Here is a 20855-nt window from a genome sequence, read left to right as displayed (position 1 = left end):
CTAAGACAAGTATGAAAATAAAATCACGACAAATGGGCAACTGTTTTCCTCCCAGCATCCCATAGTGGTTGCTGTATCTATCTATCTATCTATTGCCAGACGCCTCAATCCCGTTTGAGGTGGCCACAAACAAATCGCCTCCACGTCGTCCTGTCCCCCACCATTACACTGCCCTGCTCCCAACTCACACACCCCTCTCTCATATACCTCTCCACCCCATCCCTCCATCTCATCCTCGGTCTCCCCCTCCCTCTTCCCCCCTCCACCTCACTCACATACACTCTCTTCGTCAGTCTCTCACCCTCCATCCTCTCCACATGGCCAAACCACCTCAGTGTGTTCCTCATAACACTTCCTATCACATCCACAACCACACCACAACGCTCTTTTATATCCTCATTTGTCAGCCTGTCTCTCCATGTGACTCCATAGGCTCCTCTTAAATAACTCATTTCCACTGCTCTCACTCTTGACTTGTGTCCTTCCAACAACGTCCAAGCTTCACTTCCATACGTTAGAGTTGGTATCACAATACTGTCATGTAGTAACTTTTTCACATCCATGCTCACTTCCATGTTTCTTATCACTGTTTTCAAAGAACCAGCAACCCCCTGGGGGTAGGGTTTTTTTTCAAGAATACTCCCCCGGTATGCCTGCTTGTCGTAAAAGGCGACTAAAAGAGTTGGCGGAGGGTTAGTGCCCCTCCCCGGAAAACAACTACCTAAAAAACAAACAAGTTGCTGTATCACTAAGCTTAATAGGTTAGTTGCCCTGGCGCTCAATAGATGGCAGCACGTAACGGGATGCTGTGTTTGTGATGGTTTCTGATGCGCTTATCACCCTAGGCGGAATTACGTATATTTATCATTATCTAAGGGGGAAAAAAAAAAAAAGAGGAAAGATAAATCATTTAGGAAAGTTCGCCGATATTGCCCGCCGGAAAAGACAAAATTACCTGGGGATAATCACCTCCAGATTAAAAACTGCCACCCCAATATCTTTCTGTGAAATTCTGATGCAAATAAAGACGATAAAAAAAATGCATTTTATGGAAGGAGATAATACCTGCCACGGAAGAGATGCTATAAGTTTCGTATGTCCTCTGAAATAAGATTTGAGGTGAATGAAAGATTGATAGGAAAAGATATGAGTCTCTCTCTCTCTCTCTCTCTCTCTCTCATCTGAGGAAAATCGGCCGGAATGGGCTACTAGAGTTTTCGAAACCACAAAAGGTTATTATTTTCAGCATAGACAATGTTGTATGGGGGCTGATGGAGGAAGACTTATTCAGTTCTTTATACTGATAATATTCACAAACAACATACTGTACCAATTTATTCGTGTATATCAAGAGGACCTGGAACCGATGATGATGATGACGATGATGTGAAGTCGCATGATTGTTTTTAATGTGTCCCTCTACATTCTTAACGTTTGAGCTAGATATCTGTGGAATATCAAAGCTGATAAAATTATTTCCATGGTCATTATTATTTCAAACATTGTGGAGAATGTGAACTTCCTTTTTCAGTCATTTTCAAGACTGGCGTTGACGGTAAACAGTCCACGGAACTGGAACTTGAACTGGAACTGAAACTGGAACTTGAACTTGAACAGGAACTGGGACCTCAACTTGAACTGAAATTGGACCTGTAAATGGGAGTGGAACTGGTGCCTGAACTTGAACTGGAACTGGAACCTGAGCTGCAGCTGGAACTTACACTGGAACTAGAACCTGAACCTGAAACTGAACTGCTACTTGAACAAAAATTGAAACCTGAAGCATACCTCTTGATTCACATTGCACATTTATTATTCCAGTCTTGCTATTTCCAGGTAATTTTATTCAAATTTGGGGAGACGTTTCCAACAGGTGGTGTTATATTTTTCAGCATCTCCATTTCTAGTGAGGGACTCCGTTTATATGAATAAATCGTATAGAGAAAGCAATAATATGCTTAGAAAAATAGTAATACTAACGAAATGAAGAGGCAGGAGCAGTTGTTACAGATCACGCTCAGCTTTTTGTTGTTTTTGTCTTCTTCCTTCGTCTTTTCTATTTCTGACATTTTCTAGGACACAGACATTCGAGTATTCTGCAGCATCTTATTATTAGAAAATGGTCAGTCTTTACCTTCAAAGCGATGATTTGCACAATAAAAGAACTTAAGATATTTAGATTAAAAAAAAAAAAACATAATTTAGTGCTAAAATATATATAGTACAAGACTGGTAAATATTTAATGCAGACAATATTTCTCAGTCTCTTCAGGTTACGACTTACAAGAGTCTATCAGAATAGTTAATGGTTCATTCTTTGTTCGCTATTTTGAAAGTTTCACCATGTTTATATGTTTATATTTAGTACATTTGTTATGTTGAACATTTCCTCTGTAATACACATATACTTGGAAAGCAAGCATCATGTTCAATTATAGTTATATATTGTTGGCCAAGATGGCAAAGTATCTTGGAAACAATAATGTACGGTACATTACGATAAGCAACTGTCATAAGCAAAGACTAATGCATGTAAAGACCAACCCAAGTAAAAGACAAAGTCGGCCTACTTGACGCCTAGTTTAACTGGCAGTAGTATGGTAAGCAGTTACCATTACCAAACATCAGTTCAAGTAAAGTCAAGGTCACACCGAAAGACAGGGGACTTCACAGGTTCACGGTAACAATCAGAGAAATCCAGTTCCTCAACATGGAAGTGGATAAGCTAACAATATCTACTTCTGGGAAGTTTAAATATAAGCTAAGTAGTATATCATATGCTGGCAAAACAGGCTTAGGATGATTCCAACTGGTCCTGCATCTTTGACCCAACCAGAAGTTCACAAAGGCCACCGGGATATAAGTGGGTGTCTGGACTAAAGACTAATAACACCAGGATACCATAGCTCACTGGTAAAACCCAGGAAAGGGCAAATGGACTCAATTATATTGATGTTCGTAATGTGTCATTAACTACATTTGTCATTATGGTACTAAGAAACGTTATTAAACCCATTATAACTCCATCATATTGATCAAGGTTGCAGACAAATCATAACAAAACCACTATCACATCAAAATGATCAAATTTACTTTTTTTTTTTTTTTTTTTTTTTTTAGTCATGCAGACCAGCTTCTTGTTAGCTAATATCCTTTGTTTTATCACACCGTGAAAGGAACCCTGAGGAAAGTGTCTGCTTTCATATCTCGCATAAATAATTGACTTGTTCATGACATTCAGAATCATTTAAGCCATCAAACTTTATCTCCATGCAGTCCTCTTCTCTGCCTTGCCAGCTGTTGGGTTCTCCTTCAATCCAGTAGTCAGAGTGCCTGAAGGGTTGGCCGGTCATTCCCACCCATTCTCCCTCTGTCTGCCTGTCGGTCCAACCCAGCATCACCTTCTCAGGTGCTAGCAAGACAAAAGTGACACGTTAACATGGCAAACCATTGTTCTCGAAACGTGGTATTTATAAGTATTATCCTTTGTTTGTCGATTGGGATATAAACATAAGTTGAGAGGGGATTTTCTGTAGAACACTTACTCATTTCTCTGATTTTGACGATAAGCTTGCCCATTTGTTTGGGCTCTGCCAGAACACCACCAAGGTCCCTACATGCATCCACAGCATCAAGAAAGTCCTTTCGGTCGTAGCCTGTGCTTAGGATGAAGCACTGTGACCCCACACCAAAACTCCTACCAGTGCAGATCTCTGTAAATGACGGATTGTTAATTAGTAAGAAGAAAGGCGTCTCTTGCATAACATACCCCACATTTGATTTTTAAATTAATTAGAAAGGGCATGTAAATAATGTTTATCTATTTCATAACTCTGTATCCTGTAAGGGCTAACAGTGACCGGGAGACCTGACATTTCTGCTCCTGCTGTAGGACTGAGCCTTCCCTGATGCACTGCCTCATTCTTGGTGTACCAGTTCTTCCACCCAAATCACTCTCAGAATTCTGCATGACAGAACGACCTCAAAAGAACTGTAATATTCCTCACCACATCAGCCTTGCATAACCAACCATTCCTTTAATTATCTACTTCCATTGCCTCTTTTTTAGTATGTTCTTGTCACCTTCGGACGATTTTATTCATGTCAAATAAGACGTTTTCGAACCGGAGCGAGTAAACTTATATTACCTCCTTCGTTACTAGCATTTTGGAGGTTATAAGTGTCTACCAAAAAGACGTTCTATTAGGATAAGGGTTAAGTCGCTCCACAGGCATTTCTACAATAACTTGGTCCCACTGCCTTCGCTCTCTGTATTTGTCTCATTATTCTGCCGCAACCAGGAGATCCTTTTCGCTACATTCTTTTCAGTGCGCGACTATTATATTTAACTTTTCAGCACGACATGCGAAAACGTACTTAACATTACATTATATTTCTACCCAATTCTCGAGATAAAACCAGAATCAGGATAACAAAATTGTAAGGAATTATGCATGAAGAAAATGCCCGCGCGTGCGTGCGTGTGTGTGTGTGTGTGTGTGTGATTTTGATTTCTTGCACCTGGGGAGATGGCGTCCTAGAGTGAAATATTTCAGTATAATTACCAAACGGGGTAGGCGATGGCTCAGTTGGTAGGAAGTGGCCTGCAGTCCTACCGGACACAGGTTCAAATCCCCGCTGGGGCAGGGAACAGTTTAAGGATTTGAATGTCATGAAATCAGACTTTACCGATCTACCAGCAGACCCGCCATGTCGTAAAATTACCCCCGCTAATACCAGTACACCAGTCCTGTATGAGACAGCCCTAGCATGTATTCAGTATGGAAGATGGGTGTTAGCGCCGAAGTGGTGACATGTAGAGAGGTGTATGGTATGTAGGAGGACTACTGGGTCTTGAGAGCAGACTGTTGAGCCTATGCCCAGAGCTGGACATATATATATATATATATATATATATATATATATATATATATATATATATATATATATATATATATATATATATATATATATACAAATTAACTCCTTTTCAATGTCAGTTAGTATGCTTTCTAGGTCGGTGGTAGTCTGCCATCTACTACTGGAAATCATGAGTGTCCAAGGGAGGGTTTGTTCTCAGTAGCCTCAGACTGCTGGGTCTGTGTGTAAACACCTTGAAATAGATGACATTATTGTCCTTTACCGATGAAACCGGGGGGACTATAGGTTTGTGCTGTTCCGTCAGTACGTCAGTCCGTCTGCAATTTCGTTTCCGCTCTGTAACTTCCATATGAATGGACAGAGTTTGATATAACTTCACACGCTTGTTTCCCATACCACGAGGGTGTTTTGCGCGCAAAAACAAGCCATCTACTCCTAAGGTCAAGGCCAATTTGGGGTCAAACAAGGTCAAATGCTGTCATACTTAACAACCATGCCTATATTCGTGTCCGCTCTGTAACTTCGTCATTCATGGACAGATTTTGATAAAGCTTCACACAATTATTTCCTATACCATGACGGTCTGTCACACGGAACAACCAGCCATCTACTCCCAAGGTAAACTACATATGTATGATTATTATTCGGTAGGGGACTTTGTACTGCATGGCAATACTGAATGCACTTATCATTATATTGTCACCACTATCGGATGATTATGTTTAAGAAAGGAAGGACCTCTTAGACCGAAAGAGTTACCAATATCTGTACCCAAGCCTCAGTTCTTCTGAAAGTAACAAGGATTCAACTAATTGCCTCATCAGAATGTAAGGGTTAAAGAATGTCATGTATGGGGAAGAAAAGTGATGCGACGCTTCAAGGGAAAACACCTAATATTACTCATAATTTAAGCTTGTTTGTTCAGTAACCTTTGTTTCCTTTTCTTTCTTTTTTTTTCTTTTTTTTTTTTTTGCCAGAGTCAGATGCTTTAATTCAGTTAAGGGAAATATTCTGAGCTAGAGGTGTTAGATATAATCTTCACATAATCCTTCTCAGCAAGAGGTCCCCTGAAACTAGATAATAACATCTGGTGGTGGGCAAGGAAAAAAAAGAAAAAAGTCCTCAGAGTGACTGGATAAAGAGTGGGAGTTAAGGAACTTTATTTTGCTGTTAAAGGGGATGGTGAGAGAGAAGAAGAAGGGGGAAGAGGAGGAGGAGAAGAAGTAGGTTTAGCTTAATTCTTATCGACTACACGAGGTGTATTTACGCTGAAAACTTTTGCTGTCACAACCTTCCCCTTGAACACAACCTACTGCGATCAATATTATTCAGTTCCTCAATCGTACTGCTGGGTGAACACGGCCAATTAAGAAGCAAACTGCATCCAAGAGTGTGATGTCTTGAGAATCGAACTCGTGCTTTTCTTGTGTGTGTGAATATATTATACAACTGTTACTTTAACTGGATCTAAAATTGACCTCTCGCCATCCTGGATAACGAGTTTCAGCAATAAATTGGCATTAGAATATGATGCTAGTCACAAAGAAGTGCTTTGGGGAGAACGTAGAGCAGCAGTATTGTCTTATTCTGCTGCTGAATTATATGCAGATAGCTGAAGGAAGGACGAAAATCTGGCCCAAGCTGAGGTTAAATGAGCACAACTCGTGCACCACCGGTTCCCGCAGAAAGTGAGGAATGGAGGATGGACGAAAGGAGAGAGAAAGAAAGCAGGAGGGAGTGGGAGTTTGTGGAATGGTGGAGGAAGGAAGAAAATGGTATGGTCAGTGTATAGTAGTACGTGAAGGGCAAAGTCATAGGAGGATGAGGAGGAGAGGAGAGTTACAAAACATAGACGGTGAAATAGAAGACAGTAAAATGAGACGGTTGTATGGTGTAAGCTTTGTTTTTTTGTGGAGAATGTGTTAACTTGTGAACGTCCATCCCCCACGGACTCAGTGGCAGTAGGTGGTGCTCGAACCCGGAACTCAGGGCATCCTCCAAATGTGCGGCCAGCACTAGACCAATTGGGCCACCGAATCGCTCCCAGTGGTGAGCTATGGATTCTGCCACTTCCACCCCCAGCCGTACCCTTGGATGGAGAGATGTCGTAGCCAAAGTTTTATTCCGAACCAAGACTATTGTTGACAACTCAAATCTTTTCTAGATTTCATTAGTAAAAGTGTCCTCGCCAACTGTTTCTCTTGCAATTTAGCGAAGGTTTAAACTACAGCTTATCAACGAATAACAGGCATTCATTTGCTGTGAAACCTTTCCTACACGTACAAGTTCTCTCAAGCCAGACGTAAGAGCAAATGTTGAGTAGAATCCATGCATCAAAAGTCCTGTCACATCTCCTGCTGCTTTCTCCGTAAACGTTGAAGATTAGTGTGGTGAACGAAAAGCCACATTAATGAATATATTTGGCTACACATCATGGACATTACTGTCGGTTGCTGAAGATTCACCACACTGGTATTAAAAGTTCACAGAAAGAGTAGCAGGAGAAGTAGCTCTCCCACCCAAGGATGGGGAGAGGTTGGGTCCAGAAAGTAAGAAATAATCTGGTGTAAGGAGAACTAAACAAATGTATGCCCAGTAATATGGGCCAAATGAACCCTCATTCATTTGCCATTCAAGTCGCCGGAATCATGACTCCCCCTCATAGGAGTGGCTTTCCAGTCATATAATCTTACTTACAATCTCACATTACTTATACTGCAAGTTTGAGTCAGTCTGACGAATATCATGCCACGGGGTAAAAACAGGTGTGTCCAACCCTCACCATACGCTCCGTACATAATTATTCAAACCAGCTTGATCGACAGTCAGGTCCCTAGCCTTATCAACCTTCGAGCTTCACTTTCTCATGCTGTTAGTTACCATTATATTTACCTCCTCCTGCGCCAACCACGCCTCCTTCCACCTTCAAACTGGTTCAGAAACTCGTATACCCCATTCATTACCCTATTTACGCTCATTTTTTTTTTTTTTCTCTCTCTCTCTCTCTCTCTCTCTCTCTCTCTCTCTCTCTCTCTCTCTCTCTCTCTCTCTCACTAGAAGACCAATCCATCTAAATACAGTCTCTTCAACCCTAGCATCCTCAGATATCCTCATTCTCTTCCTTCTTCGCCCTCCAGACATATTCCTTTGTAGTCCCCTTTCCACTACTCTACTTTTGATTTTTTTTATTTTCATGAAGTACTGAGATCACACACCCACATCGATATGTTAATGCGGACACTAAAACTCCTTCTGGCTGCTCTATCGCTGCCACCACACTCAAACTTCTGTCACGTATCAAAACTTTCAGAGCACCAAGGACACTCATCCTCCGTGCTATTCTACCTACCAACAAATAATACATGCTTATAACATTCCGTATTCTAGTTGGCATCAGAGACTCTGTAGCACATCTTCCTTATTTATTTTGCATGATTTTGAGTATTCTTTTGTGTGTTATATATGTATTTTTTAAGACTGACAAATTTCCATCAGTAAAATAGAAGAGGATGGTTATCGTGTCATTAGCAAAAATAATTACATGCAAAAGAATCTCCAAACATTCCCCAAATCAACAAGAATACGGCTAAGTACATGAAAGCAGGTTGGCTGAGCGTGAGTGTGGTGTGCAAGTAAAGTAACTGACTGGTGCAGGTGTAGCCGTCGCCCTCAAAACCCTCCTTGCAGATACACTGGTAACCGCTCCTGGTGGTGTTGCAGACGGCGTCGACAGCGCAGGGGTGAGTCCCCGATTGGCACACATCCACATCTGTCCACAACGTCAGGAAAAGTTAGTTAATAACAAAAACTTGCATATGTGTAACTAATATTTTTTTTACAGTTCTGAATGAAACTTGTATAAGAGCATAAAAAATAACCTCAGCGTTATGTAGTCACTGCACTCATACGTTGTGAAAGAAGTCATAGGAGATATATGGACTCGGCTTTGACTTCTGACACAAATATCTACTTCATATTTCCCCCAGGGTAACTCAGTCTGCGGACACAGCCAGTGCAGTCACAATTCAACTGAGATGCCACTTACGACAAAACAAGTCAATTACTGGGCTAGACGTCTTAACATAATGGATAAACTCAGTTTCCCACGGTACATTAAGACTGTTCCCTCACGAGACCTCACTAAGAAAATTCCCTGTGTTTATTCCACATAGCGTCCTGTTACCACTGACCACCCACCTCCAAGCGCTTTCCTAAGCTTACTATTTTCAACATTTAATAGGTAACCTGGTTATGCTGTCACGGAAAAAAAAAAAAAAAATCTCACTTTACGCCCACCCCTTATCAAGTAATGTAAGGATAGAGAGCAGAAAGTGGCAATCGCCTCTCTGCCTTGAATAACTCAAAAGTAGTTAAAAGCAAGCTACTTTGAACCGTTTTTCATGACTGTCATCATTAATTCTTTCTGAAGTAAATATAGGAAAAAATGTCAGGCACCTCTACAAAATTAATGCTCTCACTCCCACAATCACACCTACCTCAGCCTCAATTAAGGACTTCTATTACACACACGCACGGGATTTGCCAAACATCGCAGACTCTGACACTAAATTGCCAGATCCACCACCCTTGTTACAGCCAGCAACCTTTCGAACGCTCCTACATCTCACCCTCACTCCCATCATGTCAACAATTGTCCACTTATCGCCATCAGTTTCATCCCCTATTTTTCCCCCTAGTTCATGATGGCACGTAATTATTCCTCATGATAAGTTGGGGGACATGCTCTCCCTATTTCTCAATTTTCTTAGCCATGGATGTTTATTAGAAATATCATTGCCTTTCCTCCTTTCCTATGCTCTTTCACATAAACACGCTAATGTGACGCTGCCTATTATCTTTGCTCTGCAGTGTCAACAACCGGTAATTCGTCCTGTATTTGACAACTTCTGTTTACTGGCCATATTGAGTTTATTCCTACTTGACCCTTAGCGAGTTCGTTCCGCAGAGTTCTTGGGACTGCAATAAATCGTAACTTTTTTTTTACTTTTTTTTTAATGTGTCCGACTCTGGGCATAGGCTTCACAGCCTGCTCTCAAGGCCCAGTAATCCTCCTACATACCATACACCTCTACATGTCACCACTTCGGCGCTAACACCCACCGTCTATATTGAATACATGCTAGGGCTGTCTCATACAGGACTAGTGTATTGGTATTAGCGGGGGTATTTTTACATGTCGGCGGGTCTTCTGGTAGATCAGTAGTCCGATTTCAAGAAATTCAAATCCTTAAACCGTTCCCTGCCCCAGTGGGGATTTGAACCTGTGTCCGGTAGGACTGCAGGCCACTTCTCTACCGATTGAACCACCGCTTCCCCCCAAAGAATGTCTACTAAAGAATGTCTACTAAAAATAATCCTATCACTAAACCTACAGCCACGATACCGCATAGCACACCCGGGAATCGTATTCAAGGTAACATAGGAGACTTCGTAGCACCATTTTCTTATCGATTTATTTATTATGCATATCCTAATTTAATATTTTCAATTATGGTACCTGAACATCGACGTAATTTACCACAGTAAGGTACAAGAGGTAAAAATGTAATTAGTAAAATAAATCCTCAAGGGAGAGGTACTAGAAAGATTTCATTATGCTAATTCTACTTCATACGCTTCTTTTAACACACACACACACACACACACACACACACACACACACACACACACACACACACACACACACCAAAAAAAAAAAAAAAAAAAAAACTCACGACGTTACTAGAGATGAAACTGCCACACCGACATATTTTTTAAAAATGGGTCCTGCTTTGGCGATAGGCTAAACAGCCCATTCCTTGGGAACCAGCAGTTTTTTTTGTTACATTCTTTTCAAATCACCACTTTGAAACTAATGTTCACTAGCTGGGGTGTTTTAAGTCCTGAAGGTGGGTCTAGTGGAAGATAGTCCTCCTGAATGGGTGTCAGTATTGGTGGTGGGTAACACGGCTTCTTGCAGGACTAGAACTTCTCCTTAGAAGGTTTTATCACTTTTTATTCTAGTCAGGTACTAATAATTAAGGAGTTACTGAAGTGACAACAATACAAGTGAAAACCGGATGCGGTGTAATGACACGTTGGTTGGGACTTACAATTAGGCCTTTTTTTTTTAACAGACAGCCTCGTCATGGGCCAACCCCCCTTCTGTTAGCTGTACTTCCTATGTAGTCCTACAGTACTCTCTCTCTCTCTCTCTCTCTCTCTCTCTCTCTCTCTCTCTCGCTGGGGTGGGGGGAAAGGGTTGTAAATGGCTGTGTGGAAACTTCTGATCTAAAGGTACTCAAATGCCTAATAGTTGTGATGCGTGGGAAGGGAGGGGGAGGGGACCCAGTGAATTGCAGATCATTTAGGTGGCCATTCTTATTGGCCTTCTGTACATTTGCATAATCACAAGTCGCCCGCTTACAGATACAATGCGTTCACTTGTGTGTAAGGTGCGGGTTGCTGCTGGGAAGGGGAAAGAGGGAGGAAGAAGAACGTAGAATCTTAAAAATAAATAAGCTTACTGATAGATTTGCTGTATTTATAAATTGCACAGGAGGTGGTGCAGTTTTTAGGATATTCTGTGATTTACGTCGCGCCGGTAGGAAGGAAGCAGGGACCAGAATCTTGAAAGACAACGGTCTGTGCTTCCACATTCGGGCTGTTGTCTGTGTCTAACTGTAAAAGGTATGGTACCCAGAAGAGAGCCGGAAGGGCAACTTTTGAAACACACAAGTTTTTATATAAGGAAATGATGTATACTGATGTATGGTAACCCGTATTTTAAAATAGGGAATTATTTTGAACCACTTTCTTCCCCAAACCATTGTTTACAAATTATACCCAGATATCATTTGGAAGGAGTGGGTCGCAACTTATGTGGGGGAAATGAGGACTGTGTACAGATATGTCGGAGTGACAGTCGAACTACTCAAAGCATGAGGCATTACGGAAGGTCTATGACACTTTGAAATTGCAAGTATTGTACCAAGCAAATGTGTGAAACGTACTATAATGCTACTATAATGCTAGCTGTAGGATAACGCAGTAATATGCATAAAGGTTAGAAATAGTAAGGAAACTTAAGGAAGAGCGAGAAATACAGCGCATCATTCATACTGTTACAGCTGGATATATACAAAAGTTATACCGCATGAAGTATGACAGTAATAACCCATTACTCTAACAGACACAGATCTTTTGCTGGCTCCAGTCAACTTACTTAACCTGCCGAAAAACCCTCTGGCACTGACATCGTTAAAGGAAAGTAAGCAAAAAACACCTATATACTAACTCCTTAATACAAAAGAGATGCGTAAAGGAAAGAAAACATAATGTACTTTACCCTTTAGCGCTATTAGTTTGTTTTTAGCAAATTTTATCTACTCGAGACGATCGTTTTCAAATTTAAGGTGCCACTGTAGCCGTAATGATCACCACAGATACAAACTAGTTGAATAAAATTTTCTAGTAGTGGCAAGAATAAAACATAATGGGTGTCGTTTGAATGAAAGTATTAAGTGCAAGAACAGTAACTAATAAGCGTCTCTTCTTATCAAGTTAGCTGACACTGGGACTTCCTACTATACAGCCTGGGCTGTTCCGAGTGCGACTGCTCAATACAGCCCTGGCAGCGCAGGTGAATTTCGAATATAGTGCCATGGTGACCAAGGCCGACCCATGCAAGCATGTTTGAGCCTTCAAAACCGAAACCGAAACCGAAAAAAAAAACTAAAACCATACATTCCAATAGGGAATCAGACACTTCGATGTTCATCCATGGCTCTACCAAGGTAAATATTGAGCTAATATTTCGTTACCATATACTTTGGCATGTGTTCTCTCAATTCCTAAGACAAAATTTGGCCTTCGGGAAATTTTATTTTTACCCCTATGTCTGCGCACCACGGACACCTCCAAAAAACCGCCATGCGCAGTTAACGGGCTAAAGGACCTTTTTTCCTATGGTTCCCCACTGCCTGCTGTAACACTGTCTGCCGCCTCACAGTTACCACCGTATTGTCATTGAAGGGATTACAGTAGCTTGTCCATGATTCTGTTCGTAGCCTGACTTTCCTTCGCATTTATGAGTATAGAATAAGTCATTCACTTATGTCTGCTTTCTTACAGTTTTTATCCTCTATCGTTCTCTGTAAGAGTGTCGGTAAAAACAAACGGAAGAGAGTCCAAAAAAGTCCTTCCGTTTACCTTAATGGGCATTATCTTCGACACACACGATGTTCAACCCACATGTACAAAATTTTGTATCTATAGCCATCAGAAAATTATATGTTCTTAAGGCAGTACGAAATACAGCCTTTGGAACCTCATCTGTTTGTTACAAACAGCTAATTTGCACAACTTTGAACTAGGCTTCCACAGCTCGATTCCGAGCAGTTAAAAACTCTAACGGAACTCGGCCAGGCAGCGCAAAAATAGCCATATGAAAGATCAAAAGATATACAAAGATAAAAATATTGACCACTTACATAAACAAGAGTTCGTCCTATCAATTATAACCTGAACTTAACCGGACCTAAGCTGTACCCCAAAACATTTTAGCTTCCGCTTCCTGTTCATCGCATCACATTCCAACTATCGCAAGCACTGGCCAAATCTCCAGTGACTGAAAGGCCAATCGTGTAACAATCTGAGGGTTTCCTGCGAACACTTATTGTATTGATTTCGTTTGCAGGAGGTCCAGACTCTGAACCCAAATGGTTTTCTTTGACAACATGAAATCTGCCACTGGTTTCTGTATAAAGCAAGATACGAGGATCCATTCGTAGCCTTGTAGTATACACCAGAGAATCATGTATCACGACGAAAGGACTGTTTAGTAGCCATGGCACTCACGTTTGGAATGGGAATCTGCCATGTTCTAGAACACGGATTCTCAAATTGTGGGTGGCAACACGTGGGTCGCGATATGATCCCGAGAATTTCATGTGAATAAAAAAAAAAAAACATTTATGCTTTTGTAAAAAAAAAAGTTTGTAATTAGCAGCTGATTTAATTAATACTGATGAGAGATAATATTTTATGCTGGATGCAATCAACTGAGGTTTGTAATTAGCAGCTGGCTTTACTGAACCTGATGATAGATGATACTTTATGCCGGATGCGATCAACTAAGGTTGCTTTCGATTCATATTTTGGGAAAGGATTTGCAATGCATGCGTGGCAAATGAAGCTGAGTGAGGCTGGGACGACTTAAGAATCAGCACTGATAACAATATAAACCACGTATTGTGCGAAACTGCAGCCTTCCCACTCGAGAGTCAGCTTCAGAAAAGTCTCACCTAGGATGAGCCGTCCTTGTGTTACAAGCTGACACCACTCACTTCCATGTTTGTTTATACTCGCACCCATGCACACACTCCTACATGCTCACTCACTCCCACTCTCATTTCTAACTCACTCACCCGCTCTCCTTGTCATTTACATTACATCACTCACCCATTTACAGTAACATTCAGTGTGCGAGTGTGCGAAGCCAGCAAGAATATTTTTAATACGTAATCGAGTGGCAAAAGGAGTAAATCTGTGTTATACCGGCAATATGGAAGTTACGTCTACGTATCCTACATCGTTGGAATCTAATCATGAAGAAGAAATAGGTGTTTCAAATAAGTGACTTACCAAAATCCGCAAAGAAGAGCTCATTTGAACACTAATACTGTGCTATTTTGAAAATTATTGCAGGTATATTAGATCTAGGCTGATAGGAAGCTATGGATAATTAACATGTGTTACTTACGAGTGTGTGATTCTTCTATGTTGGCCGCCATATTCCTTTAAAAAAATGAGGACAAAAAGTGTGATATTTCAGAAACAATCAAAGCGACAACGGCTCTGGGACATAATTGGCAAGCTAATGAAAATGTAATAGGTGCTACTTAAGTGGATTTTCTCAAATTTCATCACCGTATTGTTTAAAAGACAAAAAAACAAAAAAACAAAAAACTAATAAATTATTAAATTACTATTTAATTATTAAAGTTACTGCGGACTTACGCACATCAGTGGAAAACTTACGAAAAAGTAATAGGTGACTTTTCTCAAAATATGTCATTATACGCTTAAAAAAAAAAAAAAAAAAAAGCCCCATAAGCGTCAAACTGAGTACTAAAACAAAGTTCTCTCAAGTTATTAAAGCTACAGCAGATCTCCGCACATCGTTTGAAACCTTATGGAGAAGTATAAGATTTGATCAAAATGTTTACATCAAAGTTTTCCATCATATTGCTGAAAATAACCAGAGAGCATGAATACCTGGTTGTCTCGAAATATAGTGAAGCTACGTGCAGCGGATATACTCACACTGTTGGAAAGCTAAAATATCAGCAATACTAACATGCTTGCTCGAACACAATCCACAGTTTCAAGTGTGGACGTCTGCAACTTGTTTCACGATCACTTCCATTACTCCTCTTTCTTACTACTCTCCCTCACTCTCACGTTCTCACTTGCCTTAACTCGTGCTCTTAGTTAGATCCGATATTCATTAGCCCTTGCCCACCGTAATCACTCATTTGCTAATTTCCACACTCCTTTCATTATCATCCCAACTTTTATAAACACTACTGTACACTTCTCATTACCTTCGCCAGTGGAGTTGGAGGAGGTTATGTATTTGCCCCTATTTGTTGGTTTGTTTGTCCACAAGGTATCTCAAAAAGTTGTTGCTGGATTTGAATGAAATTTTGTGGACATTAGGGTCATGGGTCAAGGAATAGTTGATTAAAATTTGGTGGTAATCTGAGTTGTCTGTTACAGGAGTTGGCGGAGGTATGCACACTCTTAATGCTGTTTGTTCTTGCTTTCTCACTGTATTGCTTTTTCACATTCTTCTACACTCCCAACTTTTGCGCAGAATCACTTATTCAAGTTTCTAAACTCTTCTCACTCACCCAGCTCCTTTCCGTCACATTCTCGCACATCCAAACACTCTCACTTTCACACACTTTCTTTCACTCACTCTGACTTTCATACCCACTTTCCTTCACCCTCACATTATAACATCCTCTCGCTCTTATACTCAGTCACAAACTCCTTCACTTTCACTTCCTGCCATACTTAGTCACACTCTTCACGCTCAGATCAGTCCCTCATGCCCTTACTCAGTCACACATCTTTCTCTCAGTGTATTAGTCACTCAGGCTCTCACTCCTTACCCCACTGTTTCTGTCACCATGTCAGTCTCTCGCATTCACTCAGTTTTGCTTTCTCAGTCACTTTCACAGTCTCAGTCATTCACAGTCACTCTCACACTGTTTGTAACACCCACTTATTCACTCCCACATTCTTACTTACAAGTTACATAGATTATTCTTTATATGTTTTTGCAGCGTTGGATATCAGTGTTGTTGTTATTCCAGATCAATAAATTTGCTCTCAAAGGTCCCCGAAATTATATTAAGACAAAGCAACAGGTTATTTTACAAGGGATGCCATAAAAAATAATATAAAATGATGGATGATAACACAGGGGGGACGGAGAACAGAGAGGGTTAGCCCATTCAGTCCTGCGCCGTACTTGTTTAAATTTTTGTTACTTCTAAGCAGTTTTCTTCGACTTAGAGGGAAAATGTTACAGTGTATGAGTTAAACTAGGCTGTGTCTAACCTCTCAAGTGTAATAAGTTCATGAGAGAGAGAGAGAGAGAGAGAGAGAGAGAGAGAGAGAGAGAGAGAGAGAGAGAGAGAGAATATTAGGAGACAGCAATAACCAATAAAGATGTCGCTGGACTAGAGGGGCGAAAGGAAAGGGGGTGGCCTGGGGGAGAGATATATGGGTGGTGAGGAGTGGGAGGGACGGAAAGATAAGAGTTATCAGTGACAGCTGGGGAGAGAGAGAGAGAGAGAGAGAGAGAGAGAGAGACAGAGAGACAGAGACCGATCATGATACTGGCTTTTGTTCATTCTTTCCCTTTAAAGATTTGTTTTTTATTTACAGGCGTTCGGCGTCTACTTCTTTTTTTTTTCTTTTTGTACTGAAAATGTTATTAACCATACTACCATATTTACCTCATTTGAGGGAAATATAACTAGAGTGCATATTGGGACTGCAATGTCTCTCTCTCTCTCTCTCTCTCTCTCTCTCTCTCTCTCTCTCTATCATTACTTTCTGAAATTGTAAAAACACACAAAAAAAAATCATATTCCATGTTACCTGTGACGTTCTCTGCCGTTACCGATACATAAGCTTCCGTGGTGGCTGTCTGGTTTCTGTTCTTGCACTGCTTCTCCACCACCGTTGTGCTGACGTCATCTACGACACAGAAATAAGAACACTCAGACGCGGAGAACTAAATATTGGTGAAGGTGGGAGAAACATAGCATCTTTGTGAAGGAAGACAGTAACAAATGGAGAGAGAGAGAGAGAGAGAGAGAGAGAGAGAGAGAGCATCTGAAACTGGAAAGAAAATAGCATCAAACGAACGACTGAAATCATTTTAGAGATAGTTGTGAAAGCTTTCAAAACCATTCTGTCAGGACAATAATACCCTCAGAAGAATTGTTCAAAAATGATTTAGGACATCATCATCCTCATCGTCATCATCATCATCATCGTCATCATCATCATCCTCACCGTCATCATCATCATCATCGTCATCATCATCATCATCATCGCTGTCCTAATCCTGTGTCCAGCTAATACAATGAGGGGCAGAGGAAAGCACATACATAAGAGAATTATAAACAAATTGATGAAACTGGCCACACATCCAGTCATTCGTAATACAAGCCTTCAGAATGCACGTACTCACCTCACAGACTAAACGACCCACACACAACAAAGTGCTTCAGAGTGCCGCTGGGAAAGGGACCACTACGTCACCCGCAGAGTTAGAAATGGGGTACAGCCTCTGTCGTGTGTACCTGCATCAACACGTCATCCATCCACCTCAACCATTCATCAACGCTTCCTCACTTTCTGTAAGTTGGTTATCCACGCTTTAACTTACCACCTCTATTCATCTTTTTGGCCTTCCACACTGAAACCACTTATGAAACTTTTTCACACTGCATAAATTTTGCCACTCTGTTCATATCCATTCCTAGGAAACTCTCTTGGAACCTTTGCTTTGTAGACTTTCTTACCTCGTATTGTTCATGAATCCCTAAATTTCTTATCCCACCTAACTTTAAAATTCCACTTTTTTTTTTTTTTAATAACGGAACAGAGGAAGGAAAAACAAATTTATAAAACTAATCCATACACCAGATTACTGGTGTCCTCCGTTCATAAAATATCTGTAACAGTTAGACTTGAACAGCTGTAGGTTGAAGTTTGGAGGGAAGCAACTCCGGGGAAGCGAGTTCCAGAGAGATGCAGTTCGGAGAATGAAAGAATTCTGATAGGCAGAAGTTCTGCAATATGGCTGAGTGACATTCCAGTCATGAGCGCTACCAGATGCCCGAGGGAAGGCATGGAAAGGTGGCACAATGGACGCAACTTCGTCTGAGCATTTGCTATAAAAATATGTGTAAAATAATGCAAGGGAGGCAACATTCCTTCTTACTTGTAGGGGAGGTAGTCTATTAGTAATAGCAGGGTTATTAATAATTCTAACAACTTAGTTCTGAATCTTGTCTAGTTGTTTTAATGCAACCTCTCCACATCCATTCCACAGGAGTGAGGACTATTCAAACTGAGAGCGCACATGACTCTTATAAATTATGGCTAACTGCTCGTCAGTGAAGAAGTTACGGACTCTGTACAATAATCCAAGTTTCTTTGAGGCGGTTTTAGCAAGTGATCTAACATGAGAGGTCAAGCTGAGGACAGTGTTCATTGAGACACTGAGAATTTCAATACTTTTGGAGATGGGAATATTGGTAGCACTGATGGTAATATACGAATCTGGCAATACCTGTCTATTAGTAAATTGTATATATTTAGTTTTACTAGCATTATATGAGACAAGGTTGTTTTGTCCCCATTCACCGATCAAAGATAAGTCTTGATTCATGGAGATGGCTGTACTGAGTTGAGAGTTAAAGATATCAGACTTAATAAATTGGTGTCTGAGTGTGAATGAACTATGAAGAGTTGAGTCATCTGCATATGAGTGAATGGGATTGTGGGTGACTGATAGATCATTAATGTGAACTAGGAACAGGGTTGGCGCCAGAACTGATCCCTGCGGCACGCCGGCGTTAATTGAGTGAAAATTGGAAAATACATCATCTACTTCTATTTTTCTGTTACTGAGATATGAGGAAATGAAAGAAGCAAAAGACTTTAGTCCATAGCAAGGGAGTTTGGACAACAGGGAACGATGCCATACTCTGTTGAAAGACTTAGAAATATCAAAGGCTACTGCATGAGTTTCTCCATGTTGCATTCCTTATCGGCTACCCTCATCTTTTTTTTTTTTTAATGCCACAGCAGTCTCACCTCCCTACGCAAATATGGACATTAATGTACCTTTATGTAGTCTTCTTGCAGCCTAACTACTCAGACCTCTATTCAGTATTAAGACCTTCCAAGCGCCAGGTGTACTTTAGTTCTTCACATATCTTACACATTACACCCACACTTGAGGTGGGAGAGCTGGTGTTATGTTTTGTTTCATATTCTTACCTAATTGTTCGTACCTAATTGTATCTTTACAGGAATGAGTCAAGCTCGTACTGTCCCGTATATTAATCCATTTTTATCACACATATCCTGAAATTTGTGAATAGTTTTGGCACACAGTACTTCATTCGGTAGTGCATTCCACTGATCAGTTGCCCTATTTGGGAAACTGAATTTCCTTACGTCTTTATCGCATGTCTTTTTATGTAGTTTTTTGCAATGTCCTCTTGTTGATGCTTCCCCATAGGTTATATATTCATTCATGTCTATTTTCTCTTCCCCTGAGATGCATTTACATAGCATAATCATGTCTCCTCTTTTCCTTCTCTCCTGTGGTGTGTGTGTGTGTGTGTGTGTGTGTGTGTGTGTGTGTGTGTGTGTGTGTTTGACACTTTCACTTTTCATGTTTCCTTATTTTCTTTGTAGTAATTTTTTCGGGATCTAAAATTACTATAACTATCTTGCATTTATGTATGGCAAAGACATCTGTTACGTTTCCATTAACGTTTTGTTTTTTTTACTTGGAATAAATTTTAATGTTTCCATGAACGAATAAAAACTGTCATGTTGCTACTCACCCAGCAACACCAGCATCACCATCACCAGAACCAAGCAGAGTCTCTGCTTCGTTATCATTTTCTCAGGAGCCGAAAAGCTTCTTCTATGCAGCAGGACGTCACGATCTTAAACCAATAATGAATTAAGCCAGAAGCACACAATGAGGGGTAGAACTGGTGGATACGAAGGTTGGGTGGCCAGTGAAGAGGGCACGCTGCCGCCTAGCTTCCTACGAGGTTATCATTATGTAATAAATCTTTATGTATTATATTTATGTCGCCACGTGCTACTGCCAGGTGCCAATTCTAATATCAGGACACCTGTTTCCTGTCAGGGTAATACGTGCGCGTAGTCCTCGCTATCATCACTTAAAATAGCGTGTTGGACTGACACGTCGTTCGGAGCGACATCGTCGAGTAATATTTTTTTAGTCTTGGTTTCTAAGTAACAGAGAGGGTACTGAGAGAAAAAAAAAAAGATCACAGGCAGTACAATAAAGAACATCACATATTTAAGAATTAAAAATTAAGACGAATTCACTTCATGAGGATGATTAACACACTGCCTGATGTGCAGTAATTATTAACATCTATTTTGAGGTTGATAATTGAAGAAACACCTTATCGTAATGATAACTGCATCATATTTAATCCGATTTTCGTAAAATCTTCACCTAAAATATATTGACATTACCAAAACAAAAGAATAAGCATTCAGTGCTGTACATACGCCTCTTGATTTAAGTCGTCACTGGTAAAATACACCAGCGTCATTGATACTTGCAATGTGAGTATTGACTAATTGTAGGCTCTACAATGATATGA

The 20855-nt window shown here is 40.5% G+C and overlaps 1 protein-coding gene across 1 annotated transcript; it reads right to left on the bottom strand.

Annotated features, from left to right (window-relative positions):
- Positions 1–2225: 2225 nt before the first annotated feature.
- LOC145403185 (pulmonary surfactant-associated protein D-like) lies at positions 2226–20191 on the bottom strand. The gene is made up of 5 exons (XM_080275001.1): positions 20052–20191; positions 17059–17157; positions 8528–8650; positions 3546–3713; positions 2226–3412 (listed from the first exon to the last, which is right to left on the bottom strand). The coding sequence occupies exons 1-5, from the start codon at positions 20107–20109 to the stop codon at positions 3201–3203; spliced, it is 660 nt and encodes a 219-aa protein (XP_080131127.1). The 5' UTR covers positions 20110–20191; the 3' UTR covers positions 2226–3200.
- Positions 20192–20855: the final 664 nt, after the last annotated feature.

The sequence above is a fragment of the Coenobita brevimanus genome, chromosome 60, assembly GCF_032717465.1.
Source record: "Coenobita brevimanus isolate Jiangsu-jjx chromosome 60, ASM3271746v2, whole genome shotgun sequence".
In the NCBI taxonomy this organism is placed as follows: domain Eukaryota; kingdom Metazoa; phylum Arthropoda; class Malacostraca; order Decapoda; family Coenobitidae; genus Coenobita; species Coenobita brevimanus.
This window is presented reverse-complemented; position numbering and strand designations above follow the sequence as displayed.

Excerpts from the sequence above, each read along its gene's own strand:
- LOC145403185 (XM_080275001.1), bottom strand. The coding sequence starts at position 20,109 with ATGATAACGAAGCAGAGACTCTGCTTGGTTCTGGTGATGGTGATGCTG. Across the intron at positions 3,714-8,527 it reads CGACGGCTACACCTGCACCA|AGATCTGCACTGGTAGGAGT; the intron begins GTCAGTTACTTT and ends CGTCATTTACAG. Across the intron at positions 3,413-3,545 it reads CGTCAAAATCAGAGAAATGA|CACCTGAGAAGGTGATGCTG; the intron begins GTAAGTGTTCTA and ends TTGTCTTGCTAG.